This window comes from Protopterus annectens, chromosome 14.part0 (assembly GCF_019279795.1).
Source record: "Protopterus annectens isolate FY-2018-M chromosome 14.part0, PAN1.0, whole genome shotgun sequence".
NCBI lineage: Eukaryota > Metazoa > Chordata > Ceratodontiformes > Protopteridae > Protopterus > Protopterus annectens.
Genome location: NC_056748.1, coordinates 893,768,917 through 893,792,392, shown reverse-complemented (window position 1 = coordinate 893,792,392; position 23,476 = coordinate 893,768,917). Strand labels below are relative to the sequence as shown.

At 39.5% G+C, this 23,476-nt stretch overlaps 1 protein-coding gene across 1 annotated transcript in view; it reads left to right on the top strand.

The window, feature by feature from the left end:
* Positions 1-23,476, top strand: part of LOC122789324 (cytochrome P450 26A1) — a 28,332-nt gene that overhangs the window by 403 nt on the left and 4,453 nt on the right. Inside the window, exons 2-6 of the mRNA XM_044056686.1 lie at positions 217-444; positions 1,374-1,658; positions 11,065-11,214; positions 12,447-12,581; positions 12,677-12,829. Coding sequence (XP_043912621.1) covers positions 217-444; positions 1,374-1,658; positions 11,065-11,214; positions 12,447-12,581; positions 12,677-12,829 — 951 coding nt within the window. The remainder of the gene's footprint in view (positions 1-216; positions 445-1,373; positions 1,659-11,064; positions 11,215-12,446; positions 12,582-12,676; positions 12,830-23,476) is intronic.

The window sequence follows — 23,476 nt, the reverse complement described above, 5'->3', positions numbered from 1 at the left end:
ATAAAGTAGCTCATATCAGAGGTTAGGACTGTAGATTAATACTATTTGTTTTAAAGATGTATACATATATAAATAAAACAACATGAACATTTTAATGGGAGGCTTTCTAACTACTTCGTGGTGTAATGGGTGTGTGCAATACATACTTGATTAATAAACTGAAAAATGTGCTTTCACATGCTCAGGTACACAACGTTTCCATTTCTCTATTAACAGAGACGAAGATTCTTGCAGATGAAGCGCAGGAAGTACGGCTTTATTTACAGAACACATCTGTTCGGGAAGCCCACCGTTAGGGTGATGGGCGCTGAAAACGTGCGTCAAATCCTGCTGGGGGAGCACAAGCTTGTCTCTGCGCAGTGGCCCTCTTCTGTGAGGACGATTCTCGGCGCAGGTTGCCTTTCCAGCCTGCACAATGCGGAGGAGCACAAGCGCAAGAAAAAGGTGAGTGCATGTACAAATGTCCTGAGGAAATCCTAATTTTCTCCACATGATGTACTTAGATATTTATAATGGTAGAGATGATGTGTGAGCATCTTGCGCAGAAGCGCAAGAAAAAGGTGAGTGTATGTACAAATCTCCTGTGGAAATCCTAATTTTCTCCACATGATGTACTTAGATATTTATAACGGTAGAGATGAGGTGCATTGGCTAGGCATTAAGTCTATACAACTTAACTTTAGAAGGGTTAAACATCCTCCCGTCTCACTTATTTACTTCAAAATGCATGCACAATAGTGAAATGGTGAAAGTAAATCCGTAAGATTTGTTTACATTCTATGCAACCCTTTATAACTGCTAAACATATTTTATATCCGTGATACACTTATAGAACATGATAAAGAGTGAAATGATGAAGTGAATCCCTAAGAATTGTTTGCTTTCTCTGTAGCCCTCTTCCCGCAGCTGTATTTGTCTATGATGTATGGTGAATGTGCAGCTCAGCTGTCTCTTACTTTGGCTCGAAACTGTGGTGTCCACGGTCTTATCCTTGCTAACACCAGTGGTTTTGAGAGAAAAGGTGGTGGATTACACCTAATAAATAATGACGATAATTAGAGTTATAGACTTTTTTACTTCAGAAAATGCATACTGCATGCCATTTCTCATTCTGTTTTCTTTTTCTGTCAACGTTGGCATTTAAAAAAAAAGTCCCTGTTTTTTTTTTTTTCGTCTTGATTCTGGAGGTAAGATGTTGGCACTATTTACTCTCTTTTCCTAGGTCATTTGAAAGCCAGTGCATAGTGCATGCAAATTCTCATTCTGATTTCTTTTTCTGTCAACTTCGGTATTTTAAAAGGTGTCCCTGATTTTTTTTATTTGTCCTTGATTTTGGAGGTAAGAGGTTGGCATTATCTGCTCTCTTTTCCCAGGTCATTTTGAAAGCCTTCTCCCGAGAAGCCTTCCAGCACTACGTGCCTGTTATCCAGGAGGAGGTGCGGGGTGCTGTGGACAGGTGGCTGCAGAACGGTGCTTGTGTACTAGTTTACCCGGAGCTGAAACGCCTCATGTTTCGCATTGCTATGAGGATCTTACTGGGATTCGAATCCTACCGCATCAACGGAGAAGATGAGCGACAGCTTGGAGAGGCGTTCGAAGAAATGATCAGAAACCTTTTCTCTCTCCCAATCGATGTACCTTTCAGCGGTTTATACAAGGTAAGTACCGAACCGAGTAAGCAAATTACCATTCAGTTCTTAAATTAATGGTGATGCATACATTTAAAGCACCTGCTGTTGCAGTGGAAGGTAGCTTGTGTGCAGAATATACCAGGTGCGTAACTTTACATTTCATACAGGGAGTCTTGTGCCGGTGAATGCCAAGTTCTAGAAATACATGCATAACAGTAGCTGCCCTAGCCCTAACACTCGCTCTATTCGTTAAGCATGCAGCTAAAAGGTTAATTGACACTATTACATAAGCACACTTAGTATGGACGCTAAGAAACTGAATGACTGAAAGAAGGCTGTTCTGTCTGCCACTGGTCTATACAGGTTATGTTTCATCGAGACAGGAAAACAGAGAAGTAAAAAGTCACAAGGAAACACTCGTCTGTACTTGGATCCTTTTTAATTCACCTTTTTGCTTTCCATGCAGTACACAGAGATTACGGCCAAGAGTATGGCATATTAGCTACAGTACATATGTATTTTTTACCCGACAATATTCTATTTACCTAGACGGGGGTATTACGTTCTAGCATTAAGTGTCGCACGCAAAGCTCACAGTTGAAAGGTTTGAAAATCCATTTAAATGGACACTCAGACATAACCATGCCAAGTGTGTAGCTTACAGCATATTACAGGTTCCATCTTGGGAAACGGGTATAATATGTATATGCCCGAATACATATTTGCAAGCATACTGTCAGCAGATAAGGTAATTGCGTCCCAGAGACTGCATGCCTGTCTCAGCTGCATGTGCAGGAGCTACTTCGGCAGACTGCTGCAGGCAGTAGATTCAGCTACATTTGAGCCCATTCTATTAGCATATTGGATCCTCAGTGCTTGCTATATTTTGAACGCTTTAGTAAAATGATGGGTAGGGCATAATTAAAGTTGTTTACTAACTCGGAGAGACTTGGCAAATAAATGGAGCAGAACTTTATGGCTGAATCCCCTAATAATTTTACCCCCGTGCCTCATTTGAAAGTAGTCATTTTACCACCTGTCCAACTTTGTGAGGGGCAGTCCCTCTTTGGACAGTTGTGTCCTGCAAAAAATTTGAAAAAATGGCAAATGTCCTGAGATTTTAGGATAAAAATATTTCCCGTATTTTCTTTAATTGTTGCATAAAACAGTTATTTTGTATCTGAAACACCTAATTGTTATAAGAAACAGAATAAGCAACTCAAATGCTACAAGAGTAAGTTTTATTTTGGCAAAAAAGTGAAGTTCTTTCATTTGTACTTGCCGTGGATATGTTTTGCCCTGCAAAATCTGACGTTTCTACAAAAAATGGCCCACTTTGGGCATTTGAAAAGGCGGCAACCCTATTTATGCCCCTTTCTTCTCGGTTCCAGCGTTGCGCTTATTTTATGGTTCCCAAACAGGCCGGAAGTTCATGTTCATTTCTCAGAGTGGCAGACCTAACACTTCCAAGGTATTGTGTTTCCACCAAATCCACACATATTACATTGTAAATGAAGGTATGCCAGGGTCAGTTGCTTGCACTGACCCTTTATTTTGTTTAGGTTTCTGCCCCTCAGTACGTTAATTTTTGAGATAGGGTTTAAGAGAAGGGTTGACAAAGAGTTAGATAACAAACCCTTAATTTCTGAAACAGGTTACTTTACGAAAGACGGTACCAAAAGCGCCTCAGACTGAATATTCCTGAAATAGCGTTAGTGCACGACATCAAACTACAAATGAATGGTAATGTTAATTAAAAAAAAAAACTTTGGAGGTAAAATGTGCAAATATTAACTGGTCTGAGTTCTTAACATTATTATAATTTGCTCTCATTTTGAGAGGAATGTTACACCTTTGTGAGGGAAAGAGCAAAGTATGTCAGGGTATGGTAGCTATATTAAGAGGATGAACTCTCCTGGAAAGGAGCAAACCTTGTTTATATGAATAGCAGCAGGGGGAAGCAGATCTTTTAACCTCTAAAACTGGACACAAAGCAAACATAATTAAGGGAAAAAGTTCCGAATTAGGGACACTTTTTAAAATATTGGTAGTGTCATCTTAGAAAGTTGATAGAAAAAACAGGATGTGAATTAACAGGTCTGAAGCAGAACCAAACTTACTGACTGTAGTAATCCACCATTGTTTTTCAAAAAAAAAAAAAAAAACAATAGCAAAATTTTGAAACAAAATTAAGACATTCTTGAATTATGGGGCATACAGGGGTATGGCGTGGGTGGACTGGAGGGTGTATTCCAGACAATTATGGCTGTTTTGGGGCTGACTTTATATAATCATTATCAGTAGGTGTAGAGGAGGCAAGACAGTGTGGCAGAACTGAATGGCATGCCACCAGAGATATGTGTTTTTTTCAGTAGAAATAGCCCATGATTGTGTATGGCACTTCATAAAAAGTTCTGCAGGCTGGAGTTTATCCAGAGAAGGACATCTCAATGGTACAGGAGAAGTCCTTAAAACCTTTTAGGGGATCTCAACTTGTGCATTGCAAAAGAGGGATGAGATGGCATGCTAGTTGATGGAAGGGGACAGCTGTTTAACTGAGACTTGAATGGATGGACCTTAGGCTGCTAGCAAAAGTAATAAAGACAGTAGGCAACAAATCATGTTACATACATGCAATAGGTGACAGAAATATTCAAAAGAAAATGAAATAGTAAAACTGAGAGGTTGCAGATGGGGGAATGTTGTTAGATGCTGATATCATTAACTAAGGTTGCTAGTAATATACATGCACATACAAACATTCTGCAACTAGTCATAAACAGCATCACACATGCACATTAACATTTAAAATATGTATACCTGATGTATTCAAATATACTTTATTTGTATTTTGCACTTCTGCAAATCCAGTTCATTATTTTGTTAATAAAAATATAATATGCATGTGGAGCTGCCATTTTTTGCAGGTAGCTTCATCTCTAGCGTCATCATGTGGTGAAGATGGAAAAGGGTTAGGGCAAGGAGGGACCACCAACAGATAGGTGGGTAGTGGAGTGGAGAGTTTGCTTAAACTAAGCTTCTTAGAGTGTAACTCTTTTTGCAGTATTAACCAAGGTATACCGACAGTGTGAAGTAAAGAAACTGTTGAAGCTGAAAAGCAAATATGTAGGGTTACCACCTGTCCCTCTTTGGGCAGTTGTGTCCAGTGGAAAAAAAAATAGAAACTAAAAAATGGTAAATATCCTGAGATTTTAGGACAAAAAAAAAATCATAATTTTTTCTCTTAGAGTTGCATAAAACAGTTATTTTGTATCTGAAACACCTAAATATTGTATGAAATAGCATAAACAACTCAAATGCTGCAAGAATAAGCTTTTATTTTGGCAAACAAAGTGAAGTTCTGTCCTTTGCACTGGCCATGGGTATGTTTTGTCCTTCAGAATTTCACATTTCTACAAATAATGTTCCACTTTGGGCATTTGAAAATATGGTAACCATACAAATATGTGACGTGAATGTTACCTCTGTGGCAGAGAGAGATATGGAGATCTGACTGTGACCCATGTGACCTGAGTTTGACTAGTTAGCCCAGCTCATGAAGAGTCATTTGTGGGATAGGAAATATAGTGGCATTTTACTGATGTGCCTATCTCAGGGAAGGGTCTTAAGCAAAGGAGGACTGCCTCAGGGGTGATGCTATGGGTATGCATCCCAAGTTTTAAATAGTGGGGCCTACACAATGACTGACTTTGCCAGCCTTAATAGCCTTAGTCACTAAGTTTGGGCATGGGGAGAGGAATGGGCAACAGGTATGACAATGCACTGGGATGCATCATTCCCCTCTCAGAAAATGGAGGAAAACATTGGATTAGGTACAGGGGGTCAGGAGTGACTTCTGTTGTCTGAGATCACGGAGAGGTATCACTGCCAGGTGGTCTGATGCACAGCAGCTAAATAAAAAATGTGAAGTGTAGAACTGGTAAAGGTCATAGGATAGTGGAATAGGCAGGTTTGAATACATTTTTTTGGATGAGGTAGATTATGCGTAAAAGTTGGCTCTATGTGACTCCTGGGAATTTAGTACCACTGCCCCCCCTTTTTTTAAGTATGAAAGTGATATCACATTACATGGAGTGGGTGTCTATATTTTCACCAGGGTTTGGGCTCTGAAACTTAAATCCTAGATTAAGAGTAGTTACTGCCTCAAGAGCAAGAAAAGATGCTAAAACAGAAAATTTGAAATTAGTGTTATATGTATTAAGTATTCAGGAAATGCTATGACAGTCATTTGACTTGGTTATTTTATGTGCTGAAAAATAATTCAGTTGTCAAAATTAGTTGAATTGAGTACTGTAAGTGATGAAAATTAAATTGTTTTTAAATGGAAGAAAATGTAAAAAATAAACAATAACTGTATAGCAGTCAAAAAGGAATGTAACTGCTGAAGGACTGGGGGTAGTATCCTCTGCAGGTGAAGTATTATAAGGAAATTGGAAGCAGTATTACATGACTGCCTGAGTGAGAGAGGTCAACCATAATAGACCTTTAGTAACATAATACAGACCACATTACAAGACAAAATCAACTTTAAAATTACCTCCTTTAGTAATACAGTGATAGAAGTGATTCATACACTAAGCTACTAAGGATGTTAATACATGACAATTTTAAGTTTGATCTGCACATTACACATGCATGCATGCACACACACGCACACACACACACACACACGCACACACACACACACACGCACACACACACACACACACACACACACACACACACACACACACACACACACACACTGAAGTAAGTAATCCCATATAGATATAGGCACACACACATACTGAAGTAAGTAATCCCATATAGATATATGCACACACATATACTGAAGTAAGTAATCCCATATAGATATAGGCACACACACATAAAAATAAAAACAAAAACTCACTAGAAAGTAGACGTGCTATAACAAGCAAAACTTTCTTAACACACACACGCACACACACACACACACACACACACACACACACACACACACACACACACACACACACAAACTGGCCACTACCTACCTCTTAACATCATTCTGATATGGGGCATCATTCCTTACCAATCTTCAGGCTACATTAATAATTTTATTTATTTTTTTTACTGGGGGTAGTACACTTATCACAACAGACCATTTGCAGTCATAGCCCAGGTGATGAAATTCACAAAAAAAATAAATAAATAAACAGAACAAATTCACAAACATGGAGTAATCACAGAAGGTAGAGAATTCCACTAACAAATTAATGTTTATGTGCAAACATTCATTTGTATACATTTGTAACAAAATGCATACATTTATAACAAATGTATGAAAATATTATTAAGAAGATTAGGAAAACAAATGTGTATTAATTTTAATAGTAAATATGAGCGGGAAGCAGCGGACGAGAACAGAGAGTGAAAGCAAAAGTGATGCAGGTAAGGACAGAGTTAGGTGATCTGTACAGTGGGAAACATTTGCAGTCAGATATTTGATGGAGATAGCTTTTGAGTTGTACTCTGAACGTGGGGAAGGAGCAGAATTTTTTTAGGAGGAAGGAGGGAGTGCCAAAGTTTGGGTGTAACAATGGAGAAGGAAGGATCACTACAGTGCAGTTAGGAATGGGGTGTATTGAGTGAGGGAAGTAATTGGGACACATTGAGGAGGTTGTAGAAAGTGATTTTACTGTGAAGTTTGGCTACAAGAGGTAGGAAGGTAGTTGGTTAAAGTAGTCTGCAGAGAAGAGACTAGGAGAAGCTCAACACTTTGGGAGACTAGTAGCCATTTGGCTTTGGAGAGTGGCGCAGTGATGTTTGGGGGGACTGGAAATGAATAAGCAGATTTTATTTTCAATGGACAAGTTTTTAGAGGCTAAGCCCTACATAGCCCACCACTGTTCCAGTCTAAAACAATTACATTGGTTTGAATTACCTCAGCATCTCATATACACTCACCTGCCCTTGACTCATGACATGATATATAAATCTTCAAAATGCCCAACACTAAGCAAGATTCTCCCTAACTGCTATCCCAATAGACAACTATGCTCACATGAGTTAAAAAAAAAAAAAGTCTCTCTCCAACTTCAAAATTAGAGCTCTGCTGGAAATGCCCTGTTCTTTAGCTGTATTACCAGATCCTAGAACTCAATCCCACTTGTTCTGAGGTCCATACCTAACCTCCACATATTTAAATATACCTAAAAGAATTTCTAGCTGAATCCTGGCTATGTTCCTGCTCTGCACCTGACTAATTTATTTCTATACGTTCTTCCAGCTTCACCAGCTAACTTCATAAACAAAAACTCTAAGTTCTACACTTAACATGATGTAGAGACATTCTTGCATTCCTTTTTGCACATATTGTAAATACTGACTCCATTTTATGACTCGCCTTCAGTGGAGCACCGTTTGCTCATGATATATCTTCATTACTAGTCTACACTCATACTGACCACTCCTGTGTTTATTTTATTTACTGCATCTATTTCTTTATTACTTTCTTTTTTACATTCTTTTATCAGTTTTCTCTTTTGCATCTTCTATAACTTCCTGTCCACATCCCATAATCTTCTATCATCTTCAAGCCTAATTCATCTGTATTTTCCTTTCCTCCTCCTTTCCCACAGCTTCATCTATCTTATTAAAAATACTCATTATGTGTCTTGCTATTCTAAAATTATAACATCTTTACCATTTAATCATTCTGTTTATTTTTCCTGTAGCAACTATATTATTCAGTCTGGATGTCATCACCAGTAAATCACTGTCTTTAATTTCCTATTTCAATTTCGGTAAATTGATTTTATCACTTATTCATCTTAGAGATGTTTACATTTGTGATTGTACTAATATTGTTTTTACTGGGGCTTTTCTGCGGAGGCCTCAGCTGAAAATGAATATTATTGCCCAGTCAGACTTTCCTGGTAAACAAATGTCAGCCAATCAATCAATAAACTAATTGTAATAGGTGTGATACAGAATGAAATACACAAAGATTGGTATAGTGTGACAGTACACATACTGAATTATGTAAGGCACAAGTAATCAAAATGGTATAGAATTTAGTTGCTTTATAGCTGAAGGCCAAACACAACTGGGAAATCCATAAACATCGAATGTCAAGACTTATCAGTGAGGAATACTGAATATTAAAACATCATGGCTAAGGGAGCTAAAGTATATCTGAGAAATAATGAAAGCATATTGAACACCACAGCTTCACATTCTGTTATTAAAAAATTATAAGCAGTTTAAAAGCATAGTATTTTTTTACCAACCCATCAGTGGCATCATAGAGTTTATGCACAAGCATGATTTAATCGGAACATGGGCTAGAAGGCAACAGAGTTTTATGTGAACTCTTTGAACAGTGGAGAGTTGACCTGTCTCAAGAGCTGAGTTTTATGCAAGGAGAAGAAAAAAGTCCTGTTGTTCAGGGAGGTCTTAGTCATATGGTCAATAAGGGCTAAAGCCTGAAACAACTTAATTCAAGAACTTTTTAGTAGAAGAACATTATATGAAGGAAAAAACTCTGCATCTGTTATTAGAAACACGTTGGCTCTCCTTTTATAGGTAGTCAGTTAAACCAGTGAGAAGAATAGAGAACTGTCAGAGTAAGGAGAATGAAACAAGCAACCCTGGGGTTTAACACCTGGAATAGTCTGAGACTATAAGCAGGGCAGCAATACTGGGGGAGTCTATACTCTTGAGATATTGCCTCCTGGGCTTTCAGATGAAAGGGTGAAAGTACACCCCTCTCTGTTTTTGAGACTTTGAACTCTACATGTAACCTGAACTTCAAGTTCGATTTAACACAATACCAAGATATTTGTCTTATGAAATCCATATGAGATGAGGGCCTTAAGTTTGACATGGGAACTGGAATCCTTTTGTACCAGAAAGCTGAGGTTAGGAACTATCCCTGAACTAAATCAGAAGTCTGATCAGTAGAGTTGTTGAAAAAAAATGGTAATGGTTACCTTGAAACCTTAAGTAAAAGTGGTGTAGCGAGTGGAAATACGGATTTTAAAATTAAAGTGGGAGGGTGGGGGGTGGACTCCACCTAATACACAGGGTATTGAAATGCAAGGCTGTCTGTGTTCCAAAATCTTCGCCATCCATCAGGTGTGTGTACAGGATTTAACATTTTGGACCATTAAGGCCTTTTCAGTTTAAGCATTAGAAAGTCAGAGTCAATGTTTGATTAAAAAACAATGTGAAAGAAAAACTGGCTGAATCAGTATGTCTTTCGTAATGCATGAGGGCGAAATGTCAGGTAATGAGATTTCTGTAGTGAAGTGTGATAATATTTGTGAGGGAATGGATGGGTAGAAACATAAAGAACTCCTAGGTCATTCCTAAAATGGACACATGGAGTAAAGGCCTTGCTTGGTTATAAAAATAAATAATTCAATCTCTTCAAATGTTAGCTACACAAGTGCCACAGCAAGAAAAGCAAAACAGTAAATGAGCAAGCATTCTTACCTTATCGTACAGTGACATCTACAAACAGTTTAAGGCTTCAGCTCTGAGATATTGCTTTAAAGAAATATGTGCTGAATTAAAAAAAAAGAGGAATGCCGATTCTTCAAAATAAAATGACCATTCTCATTCTGTTGTAATCTTTTCATGTTGCGTAGATACTACTACTTTGACAGTTGTTTTTTTGTTTTTGCCATGCATTTTTCCAGGAAGTGCTATTTATAATTTCTGAGTCGTGTCACCATTTGCCATTTCTTACACATGCTGAGGAGCATTAAATCATGCCTTCTTTACATATGTTATTTTATTATTGTAGTAGATTGGGGTTGCTCATTACGAGGAACGTACCTCATTTGGGGTCTTAAAAAGTTCATGTTCCTCGAAGTTCTTCAAAGTTCCACATTGAAAGGCTCTGTCACACATTCAGTGTTAGGATTTTTTTAAAGTGAAATCCATTGTAAATAGAAATTAATCATATTAATTCATTAAAATATCTTCTTTATAAGTAAAATCAGCATATTTTAACCATCCTATGGCCTTCCTAGTTGAAGTTGTTAGTAAGCCATTAGTATGTGTTCCACATTTTGCCCATTTGTTCCACATTATGAGGGCTAGTGTTCCTCATTTTAGAGATGGAAGGTTGAGAGCTAGTACCTGTCAGTTTTCAAACTATATACATTTTACTTTTTAAGGATCTTTTTTCAGCATGCCATTTGTATTGTTCTTAAACATTTTTGCCTAGGAGAAAGAGATTTGACAATGTACTTACTATATGCTGCATGTGCAAAATATCATTCAATTAAACATTGTCTTTTCATGATGGAAGTTGTTGGTGGCATCCAGCCAGAAGGTGGCAGCAGAGTAGCAGCGCTGCATGGCAAAAGCATGTCCCTGCTCTGAACTGCAAGTTGAAAGGTGAAGAACAAGGCATTAATACCAAATGTACTTTTTTCAGGGACTGAAGGCTCGCAATGTGATCCATGCAAAAATAGAAGAAAACATAAGAGCAAAGATAAGCAGTCAGAACACACATGCAAAATACAAAGATGCATTGCAGCTGTTGATTGACCATTCTGAAAAGAATGGTGAACAGGTCAACATGCAGGTGAGTTGCAAATGAGTCTGTATCTAAGGTGTAATAAATATATTTGCAGTATTGTGGCATTCACTCCTGCGTTTCTAAAGCTACAGAATCTGTCTCTTCTACTTTTTATTAGTGTGATGGGGGAAATATGAAATGTATAAATACATAGCAATCAAAGCTTTCTGTTCTTTGCTTGCACTGTCTTGTATCCTGCCACAGCTGCAGATCACTTGTTGGCATTCCATGGATATAGTTGGTTACTTTAGGGTTATTAACATTAAGGGTTCACTTTGTGTGTGTGAGTGTGTGTGTGTGTGTGTGTGTGTGTGTGTGTGTGTGTGTGTGCGTGCACGCGCATGTTTTCCTCCTCTGTTATCTCTGTCATCAGGGTGGCCTAGTAGATTTTCCTGCTAAGGTGTACATGTAGTTACTTTAGGTATTATTTGTATTATACCAGCAAAACATCTGTTTAAAAAAAATCTCATAGAAATTATTAGAGTTGTTTTGGAGCCCCCAGTATGATCTGTTTCGTCTAATTTGTGGTATTTTGCAGTACCGTGCAATGATCTGCTTGCCTATGCTCTGTTGTATGATGTCACTTTGTTTTGAAGAAATAAATGATCTTTTCTTACTATATCAGAAGAGTTTCCAGAGGGTCATAAAAATTAGCTTTCAGTGTCTATGACAAGGAAATGATGTGGCAAGGTAATCTGTTTCTGTTAGATTGCAGGCATAATACATGCCCTGATAATTCAAGCATTTAAATATTTATAGTAATTTTTTAGGGGTCTACTTTATTTACGCGAAAGCATAAAACCGAGAATACATATGGATCGAACCATATGCATCGGAAGTGCAAGCAGTCAAAAACTGTAAACGGAAATCTCTGTAGGTAGAGATTTCCATTTACTTCAATGTAGTGTGATCTCGGAGTTGGTATATTCTCCTGCTTACATTTTTTTTCCTGCGTATTTTTTTCTTTATTAATTTTCAAACGTTTAAGAGTTCGATGCATATGTGTCGATCTTTATGCATTCGAACATTTGAATGTTCAAGTTAATAAAATAGACCCATTTTTTTAGCAGGGAAAGTACATTATACTCTTTCTGCTTTACAGGAAATGAATGAACAAAAGTAATATATATAACCTTCTGTTGAAATGCAAAGCTGTGAATTGTGACCTAATGTGTTAAGGTTGAAAAGCTTTCTTGTAAACAGTCAATGCAGATGCTATTTAATATCTATTCTGTTAGGAGCTGAAAGAGTCTGCGACTGAGTTACTGTTTGGAGGACATGAGACAACAGCTAGTGCTGCAACCTCACTTGTTACTTACCTGGGTCTGCATCAGGATGTGCTACAGAAAGTGAGAAAAGAGCTACAAAGTCAGGTAAATTATGCCTCCAACTCAGACAGGGTCAGTAAATACCAACACAGAAGTACCCAGTGTTATAATCTGACTTTGTATGATTTATTTTGTTACAGGAGTTACTGTGCAGCAACAACCAAGACAGACTAATTGATCTTGATATTCTTGGACGGCTGAAGTACATAGCATGTGTTATTAAAGAAACTCTCCGACTAAGTCCTCCTGTTCCAGGAGGATTCCGTGTAGCACTTAAGACTTTTGAGATACATGTAAGTGCAGTATTTTAACAATTTTTTCAGATATTCATAGTAGTTTCATTTATATTTGTGTAGTCAGTTAACCTATTTGCTGCCAAAGTGATTTTGTTTCTCTTGATGCACCTGGCATTGTAAGTGCAGTGTTTTAACTTTATTTCTTGCAGGTATTCATAGTAGTTGCATTTGTATTTGTGTAGCTGCTAAAGTGATTTTGTTTCTCCTGATATGCCTGGTATTGTATTTCTGTGCACATGGTTCATGTTTGTGTATGTGCTTAGCACAGTCAACTATATTAGCTAGATTAAAATGTATATATTTTATAGACTTCTAGGAAAAGGAAAATAAAGTAGTAAATGGTTTCCAGCATAGCTGGATTTCAGATGCTTCAGGTATTTAGAGGAAATGAGTAAACCTTGTCATTGCAGAGCTCAGGTTTGCATTTGAGGTAGACATTAACAACAGAAAATATGTGTGGCAGAGAAGTGGACTTGAGCATTATAATTCTTCAATGGATTTTAAATAATAGAATCACATGAAGTTACTATGGTAATGACCCTAGGGCCCATACAAGCCTAGCCAAGTTCTACCATTATTTCCACGATCAGCACCTATTGCCCCTGTCCAAGAGGAACACAGATGAAATCCCCAGGGGGAACTTTAGATTACCCATACAATCATCCAGATTGTGTTTGAAGAGGGCCATGAGGTGCTCTGTTTGACATGAAGTGGGAGTCTGTTCCAAAGGCATGGCAACCTCTGGGAGACAAATCTGTCCCTCCAGCAGGTTCTATTGTCACATACGAGGTTAAGGTCTTAAGAGTGAGTAACCTGTGTACCATTTGACTTGTGGATATGCAGCATTTTCAATAAAGCAGGGTCAGAGATTGCCTTATATGCATGGCAGAGATTGCCTCTGAGTAGTCTGTATGAAACAGAATAATGTGACACTGATTTCAGACGCTCCACATAGGACAGATGCTAAAAACCTTGACTTTTCCTTGTGAGGAACCTTTGTGGTCTCTCCATTTGCTGCAGGTGCTTGGAAAGGTATATACCAAAAGGGGGCATTGTACTCAATTATTGGCCTGATGAGGGAAGAGTACAGGGAGGTTATAACTTCTTTTTTTCTGGAGATAATGCCCTTACTTATAAGATGAGCAATATAGAATGCTCTTCTTACCACTGTGGAAACATGGTGATCAAAGGTAAGGTTGCTGTCAACATGTGTGCCCAGGTCTCTCACCACTGAGTGTGTACTTAGGGTGTTGCTATTGATGTGGTAGTTAGCAAGAACATCTCTCTTACTGGAAGGGATAATAATACATTTTTACTGCATTGAGTTTAAAGCCATGACTTTGGCACCAATTATTTGTTTGTGTAAGACCTTGTTGTAGGATGTTGACATCATTTGGAGATTCTATAACCACTCCCAGTTTGCAGTAATCAGCAAACTTTGTCGACCACAGACATTTAGTTTTTGCTTGTACTTCGGAGAAATGGATTGAAACAGTAGAGGTCCCAGGATTGATCCCTGTGGAACACCACTGGTTACAGGTCTGCTGCTGGAGGTGGATTCCCCTATTTTGACTATATGTGTTCTATCAGTGAGTCAGTTAGCAACCCATTTAACAATATAAGAGTTTATACCTAGCTGGATGAGTTTGTCAATGATGCCTGAATTGGAGATAGTTTCAAAAGCCTTGGATAAGTCTAGGTAGGCTGTATGCACATATTTTCCTTCATCCAGGGCCTTGGTGACTGTCTTGAGAAAGTCGACCAAGGTTAACAGTCATGATCTCCATTTGACAAATCCAAACTGAGTAGGGTCAAGTGTTTGGAGATGACCTATATCTTTGTTGATAAGGTCCATGATGATTCACTCCATGGCTTTGCAGATAAGGCTAGTTGCATTGCAACTGTATGTATTTATTTGTTATTTTGAGGGACTGCATATTATTTTAGGATATCAGGAAGTTTGCCACTATCCCTAAATGCACACCTGTCTTATGCTTGGTAAGGTTTACTGTATTAGCACAGGTTTCAGTAGTGGAAACTACACTGATACAAAATAATATATTTGTAACTGGTACATACTTTGTATAATCAACATTCACAATGTTTCAGTTTTCTGTGAAGTGGAATATGGTTTTGCATAAATGAAATGGACAGTATAGAGAAATATTTTGTTCACATCTCAGTGACAGCTGTTATTGTAATGATATATTGTATACAAATGGTTACATTGCATTTTTGTGTGAAAATGTTTACATGTGACACGTTTGAGAGTCTGTAAGTAAAACTTAGGTGCTCATAGTCAATGCACGCATCATTGTTTGCATAACATTGTGATTGATACCTGATGAAGAAGTTTGAACACAGGTTTGAATCTAATCAGGTGACTTTAATTTTATGTTGTTTTGAGAATGTAGTGTCTCCATTTATTTTGCAATTTAGTTTGGTAGTGTCAGCTTGTCTTCTATGTTAGTAATTTTCAGGCCTCCCTATGAGAGATTGTAGCTTGACCCCTCACATGGCAGTCTCAAAAACTGTATGTTACAAAGTATTGGGATAATTTGAAACAAATATTTTTTGCAGAAGTGGTAAGCCCCATCCTGCAACCCCATGGGGACATGCAGCCAACACCCAAACATATATATGCCAACTGCATGGTCATACTACATTGGTAAAGAGAGAGAATGTCACCAAAAATACAGAGTGGTCTTAGGCAAGCACTTATTTTGCACTAACATAAGCAACAAGTGATTTCTGAGACTCATTAAATAAGAATGCACTGGTAAGCTGTTTTCAGTCGTTTCTTTTCAAAACTTTAACTAGGTTGTGTCATAATAGAACATCAGAATGAAAGCAGTGAGTTTTCAAGCCTTACATCTTCTTCTATTGGCTTTTTCCCGGTCAGGGGTCGCCACAGCAGATCACCTGTCTGCTTATGATTGGCAGTGGAGTTTTTACGGTGTTGAGTTGCCAGCCCGGTGCCCAACTTCCACAGAAGACACACACATGCACTCATGCCAATTTAGAGTGTCCAATCCACCTACAGCATGTCTTTGGGAGGAAACCGGAGCACCTGGAGCAAACCCACGTGACCACAGGGAAGACATGCAGACTCTGCACAGAAGGCACCCCAGCTGAGGATTGAACAAGAGAACCTCTTGTTGTGAGGTGGCAACGCTAACCGCTGCACCACTGCAGCCGCCCAGTTTTCAAGCCTTACTAGAAAAGTGATTTTGTAAATTTACAAAATCACTTTTTCAAGCCTTACTAAAAAAGTGATTTTGTAAATTTAGAGCAAAAGTAGAATGTTATGACAAAAATAAATGACTATATCCATGTTATGGAAAAATGCCTTTTTGATTTGATACTGAGAACCATCTTCACATTCATGAGGTGATAGAAAGATATTGACGTGCAATAAATCTGGTGAGAAAACATTAAAAATTACATGACACTGTTTTAGCAAATTTAAATGAATCTCCCTAATTTTGGCCTTTTTGAATTTTCAGTGTAGTATATTTAATAGCGCTAGGTTATAAATATCGGGGAAGGGCATTACATCTAAACAACATCAAAATCTAATTTTGGAACACAAATGATGCATTGACCTAAATGAGATGACAAGCAATCATCAAGAAGATCTCTGAAGAAATTACTATTTTTCATATTTTGGGAGAAAAACAAATATTCATCTTTAAAGTTGCATTATATTTTCAATATAACATCACAGCCTGCTAAGTTAAAGACAAACTCGTAACAATTGCAGTTATCAATAATTCTGGAACAGACTTTCTAGTACTTGTCCCGCCTCATGAAATAGGTTACTTTCCCTGCAAACCTACTGAAAAGTAATTGATTTTTTAGTCTAATGAATGTAAATCAATATTCTGGGTGGACCTGCACAGTGACTGTGGAATAGTTTGATTTGGATATATGTTCAATTACTTGGTCTCTTAAGTGCAATCCTCATTTGATGAAGTATGCTGGTTCAAGCTGGCATTTACCCAGAGTTACATTGTTCACTTTTTTGTAAAGCAAGAGTCACATGCTTAGTTATTAGTGAGTTCTGGGTGGTCCGTGTATAGTGCACATGGTGCATATCATGAAATAGGGAGCAGGAATTACATCTCCTGCCACCAAGTGCTCTTCCTTTGAGATGTATCAACCTCAGAATGAGAATGGTGAAGTCTGGGTGGGGGATGTGGGTACAGGGGGCTTTCTCCCTGCAAAAATATTTATTTTTATTTTAACAGTGACTTGTAAAGTCAGCCGTTTGAGTGTTTTCATTCTGATATGTACTGGAGTTGGAATGTAAGAGGCTCTTGTGATTATGAAAGTGTGTTGTAAGCTTTTCGGTTGTGAGATTTGCACTGGAGTCTTTGAGATGTGGTCCACAGATAACTAGTCAAAAGCTAGTGACAAAATTGTTAGTAGACACATGTTGCCCTTTTTTAGAGTTGCTGAACAATTGGGAAGTCTATAAATCTGTACTATAATTGTTTACCTCAAGTTTATAGCTGATTTTTTTAGGAGTGAATATGTGTCTTCATTCTGGAGTAGAAGATTTTCAACCAGTCTTGAGTAGATATATGGGCAAAATGATTGGGTTTGGGGGCTGATAAATACCTTGTACTTGGGAGTTTGCATGATGGTATAGCTAACAATGAGTAATGTCTTAAAGAAGATTTAGAACATCCCCAGGGAATGCCAGGGATTTGGTCCTGGCAGTTGTATGACTCCAGAGATGCAGACACTGTGAGTTTATACCCTTCTTAGTAGGGAGGATTGTGGGGGGGGGGTGGAGATCTGCATTGGGAAAATGAGTGCTCAACATATGGTATAATGCATCTTTATAGTTTATGGAGTTAATGAACATTTTCTTAATAAGACATAAAACTGAAATAACTGTAGTGTTGTGGTCCCTCCCACATCCCAAACAGTAATTCGACAAATTCCTCATAGGTGTGCGTGTATGTGTTCGTGTGTGTATGCATCCACATTCTAAGATATACTGATGTGTTACCCTACTCCTAACTGAATGCTAACTGGATGAGGTTTCAGCTGGGTAGTTTTAAAATCACTGATGGCAAACTGATCGATTTGATACTTCTCGTGGAGAATCACCCCTGTTTTGATTTCTGTCTGCATGCCAGCAGTGAGTCTTCATGTGTAGTCTTTTCTGTTTTCTCCCTGGTTATGTGACCAGTGAGTTAGTGCATTTAAGTAAAGGGGCATTGATAGTGAAGCTCCCTCTATGGGGGTACAGAGGTCTTGCCCCTTTGCAAATATTTTTATTTATTTATTTACCCCTTGTTAATGTAGTTAGTAATAGTAGGCTTGTAGCCTTTTTTCCGTAGAAACCCAAGGTTGTATTTATACTACTACTGGAAGTTTGTCCAGGCCATCTGGGAACTTTGACTACTCTTTTCAGTAAGTGCCATGGGATCTTTTACATCCACCTTCACTGCCGTCAATTCAAGCTGACGGGACCTCTATTAAACATCTTAATTTAATGATCAACTATGCTACTTTGTCTGTTTGGACTTTCTAGTTGAAACATAGGGAAATGTTGGGGAAGCAGACATGTTTCCTATCCAGGGCTGGTCCCTGCCTTGCACCCACTGGCTGTAGCTCCCCCATGACCAGGAAGTGGATACAATGGATAATCAGAGAATGAATGGATGAATGCAGACTGTAACCAAAATAAGCTATGTTTTAATAGGTTTTGCTGTGCTTTGCAAAGCTTGAGAGGAGTTTTCTGGAGACAATTGCTAAAGTGCCCTTTCTCCACAGACTGACGTGTGCATGATGTACACAGGAAAAGAGCATCTAACTGATAACTTCAGATAAAGACCTGTATTTGCTGTTTTTGTTACCGATCTCAGATGTTTTTTGGCCCTTTTCCACATTCATGGCACAGTATAGACACAGCTATGGGATGATTATATACTATGAGTACAAGCTGCGAGGACCTTGGAAAGTAGGCAGGGACATTGCAAAATAATTTTTTAAAGAATAATGAAGTCCTCATTATGCTGACCACTGGTGGTTTATGGAGATGGCAGACTTTTTTTTCTCGGTAATGACTTTGGATAGTGGGATACATGCATTAACTAGTGAATAACTTTTTTTTAACGTATGATGCAGAGGAGCACAAGACAGATCAGGCACTAAGAGTCATACGCACTGATCTTCATGAACTATTTACAGGTACAACCTGGGTGAATAGGCTCACATAAGAAATTAACAAAACTTATTTACAGATGCAAGAATTTGGCACCTGTATGACTATGAGCAAAAGTGACTTAAAGGAGAACTGCACCCACAGACTGAAAAACATGTTTATTTCAGCATACCTTGATGTTTCCTACATTTTAACACCACTCTTAAACTCTATAATTTTTAAATGTAATTCCAGAGTCTGCCCACAAGGGATCCGGCATCTTGATTTTTTAGTCTGCCAAAATCTGCCTCTAGGTATCCTACATTTCAGTGTTTGGCTTTATAATGTTATATCATAGCCCCTAAGCTCCTATTAATGCATTGATGTTACACATAGGTTCATAGGTGTGTACTAGGCTAATGGCCCTGGAGCCTTTACAAGCCTAACCCATAGAAGTGCCCTGGCATCGTGCCGGCCGGCGTTAGTTCCCAGTGCCTCTATCAAGTAGAGCCACTGGAGTGATCCCTGGGGTGAACTTTCTATTACCCATCCACTCATCAAGATTTCTCTTGAAGAGGGACAGCAAGGTATTCTGCTTGACATGCATGGAAAGTCTATTCTGGAGCATGGTCAGTCTCTGGGTGAGGAACCTGTCCCTCCAGCATGTTCTGTTGATTGTGGTAATGAGCTTGAGGTCTCTGGAGCATGTGGTGTGGAGTGATTGGGATTTCTTTTGATGTAGCATTTCTACCAGAGCTGGGTCAGACATGGCTGTGTAAGTCAAGCAGAGATTGCCTCTAAGTAGGCGATATGAGACAGAGAATAGCTGGAGTCTTTTGAGTCTCTCCATGTAGGACATGTGTTTAATGCCTATGATCTTCTTTGTGAGGTACTTCTGTGACCTCTCCAGCTGTTGCAGGTGTATAGTGAGGTACATGCCAAATGGGGCATTATACTCAATGATTGGTCTAATGAGGGAAGAGTAGAGCGAGACGATAACCTCTTTCTTCCTGGATGCAAAACACTTGGTAATGAGATGTGCCACACAGAAGGACTTTCTGACCACAGTGGCAATGTGGTAGTCGAAGGAGAGGTTGCTGTCAACCTGTGTCCCCAGATCTCTTATAATGCCTTCAGTGTTCAGTGGGCTCTTATCGATGTCATAGTTAGTGGGAACTGAGTTTTTACCAAAGGGGATGATGACGCATTTTTTGGTGTTAAGCTTAAGGCCATGGTTTCGACACCAGTCATTGGTCTCAGTGAGGCCTTTTTGTAGGATGTCTGCATCACTTGGGGAGTTAGTAATGGCTCCCAGCTTGCAGTCGTCTGCGAACTTGGTCAGCCAGAGTCCCTTTGTGTTGGCTTGAACTTCTGAGAAATAGATGCCGAACAGGAGAGGACCCAGGCCCGATCCCTGTGGGATTCCACTCATGATTGGTTGGCAGTCTGACTTGGAGTTTGCTACTTTCACACTGTGTATTCTATCTGTGAGCCAGTTTGCACCCCAGCTAGTGATATAGGGGTTGATGCCTAGTTTGGTGAGTTTATCAATAATTCCTGAGTGAGGAATGGTATCAAAGGCCTTGGCCAGATTGAGGTAGGCTGTATACACTGCCTTAACTTCATCCACAGCCCTGGTGACTGACTCAAAGAAGTCAACCAGGTTGAGCAGGCATGATCTCCCTGTCACAAAGCCAAACTGTGTGGGGTCCAGAATTTGGAGATTTCCTATATCTTTGTTAATCAGGTCGATGATGATGCACTCCATAGCTTTACATATCAGACTCATCAGGATAATGGGGCAATGATTCCCAGGATCTGTAGTTGCTCCCCCTGTATGGAGAGGGATGACTGCAGCAGTGCACCATTTGGTAGAGACAAAGCCTGAGGTGAGGCTGTGACTGAACAGGCCACACAGATCTGGTGCCAGTTCACTTTGTAATTCATGAAAAACACAGCCAGAGATATTGTCGGGTCCCATGGAAGCTGTATTCTTGACCTTGGACAATGCAGCTTTAACCTGGGCTGCAGTAATGCTGGATGCCTGTCATTCTTCTGGTATTGTGATTGGTCCTTTGGGGGGGGGTGAGGGGGTAAAGTTGGCACTGAATCTGTCGGCCAGTATTTTGGCAATATCTGTTGGCTCAGTATAGGAGGTACCATTGTGCAGTAACTCAGAGCAAATCTGGGTATTGCCATATAAAAGGCTTTGTGATTGTTTTTAGTGTGTGCTGCAATTCTGCCTTCATAGCTAGCTTTAGAGGATATGATGAGGGATCTCAACTTTTTGTTGAGGCTAATAAGGGAGTTTTTCCAGTCATGGGACTTCTCCTTTTTCTGCAACAGTTTCTTCCTTCTGTTGTAGAGTTTGTTAATGGCAGGGGACCACCAGATTGGCTTCCTTTTTTTGGAGGAGAGTGTCTTGGTTCTGTTGGGTATGGCTAGTTCCATGCATTTATGTACATGTTCGTACAGTACATTGGTGTATGATTAGGCAGTCATGCAGCTATTTTCCATTGACATGGATGCCGTGAAGTTAGCCACCTCTGTTTTTAGGAGTCCAAAGTCAGCTCTGGAGAAGTTTTTCAAGGTGGTTACCTTTGCAAGGGGTGTGGGTGAGCTGTAAATTTCCATGGTGATTAGTTTATGGTCGGATCTGACCAGGGAGGGATTGACTATTGGTGTAGAGCAATGGTTGCCCATGTTAGTAATAACCATGTCAAGGATGCTGCTTCCTCTAGTGGGGGTCAGAATGAATTCCAGGAAGTGTTGGGCCAGTGTATTGGTACTTGAGTAGTTTTCCCAGTTGATGGAGGGGTAGTTGAAGTCTCCTAGTATGAGAGTGTTGGGTTGGACCTTGATAGATTCCAGGGTGCTTAGGAATGTGGAGTGAGAGTCTAGGGACAGGATTGGGGAGCTATAGCAGGCTATGACCTGTATCTCAGTCTTACCCAATGTTAGTTGTACCCGAAGTATCTCAGATGCATTATGCTGGGCTACTAGTCTGGAGGTGTGCATATCCTTTATGAATATGGAGACACCACTGCCTTTGGAGCTTCGGCCCATGTTTTGGGGCCGAAAAGTGTGGAATGAGTTATAGACTGGTAGCACAGGTGTGCTTTCTGCCACTTTAAACCAGGTCTCCATTACAGCACAAATGTCGATGTTCTCCATTTTGAGGAGTGCTTTGAGCGAGTGCATCTTGAGGTTTAGACTTCTAGCTTTGAGCAGCATGACCCTCAGATTGGGTTTATTTATAGCTGTTACAGTGGTAATTTGGTCTTTGGAACACTGCCTAAAAAAGGCACTATAGGGGTAGCAAGAGCCTTAACCAGTACCCGGGAACTCAAGGGTGACAGATGCAGGTCATCTCTGGCAAAGCATCGAGGTCTGTCAGTCATGTCATTCCAAGCAGACAGATATTGGATCCCCTTAGAATGGCACCGGAAACTTAGCCAATTGTTGAAGTTAATCATTTTTGTTTGTACTGCAGTATTATTCTGGGTGATGGTAGGATACTGCTCAGGGCTAGTGTTATACCTACCTGGGCCACATAATCCGAGAGCTCCACCATGTCCCTTTTCATGTAGTCCAGGGAGGTGCATCTCAGGTCATTCACTCCCACATGGACAATGACAGAGTCATAGTTGTACTTGTTGTGGAGTGACCTGAATGCGTGTGTTATGTGTCAGATTCTGGCACCTGATAGACATCTGACTGTTACCTTCTCCTTATTCAACCTAGTGAGTGGGACATCTGTGTGCCTCACTATTGAGTCACCTATGATTAGTGTATTGGACAAGGTGTTTAGCCTTAGGGGCTTAGGTTGAGCAGCGCATTTTGAAGGTGAGCTGTGCATCCTGTGGTTTATGCTGTGTTGTGGTCGAGTGTGTTTCTGTTTTGGAGGTCTCTGCTGTTTGGGTAAATTTCTATTGAGTGCCTCCATGAAGGTGGGTGTGTGGTTTGTGTTTTTATGTGAGAGGTGTGATAGTGGGTGTCTGGAGGGCTGTGTGTGTTCCATGTGGTGTGGTGCAGGTGTTGACCTTCTCCTCTTGACCAGCTAGTTCTATCTTGCCTGGAGAGTGCATAGCTTCCAGTTTGGTGATATAAGTGCATCTCTCACAAGTCTGAGTGTTGGGGGGTAAGAGGAGAGGGTTGTCTGTGTACATAAGGCAGTTGCTACACTACTTCAGAATACCCAAGTGCACCAGGTTAATAGGCGAAAGCACAGGGAACTGTCCTTTAATTATGCCAGGAGGGGTGGCTATAACTACTAAGTTGTGGAGCTATTTCTGTGAAGAACGATTAGTGCTGATGGCTGTTAGGTGTGCTTGTTTTCAAGTATACCCTGTTTTCTTTTAGTCAGTCAGGTTTAATTACCATTTGTTGTTTTTCAGTGACTACTTGAAAGACAAACAGGGATAGCCACACAGAATAGTATTGTCAGTGCCAGTTACTACTTTTCTTTCTAAAGTGGCCAATTT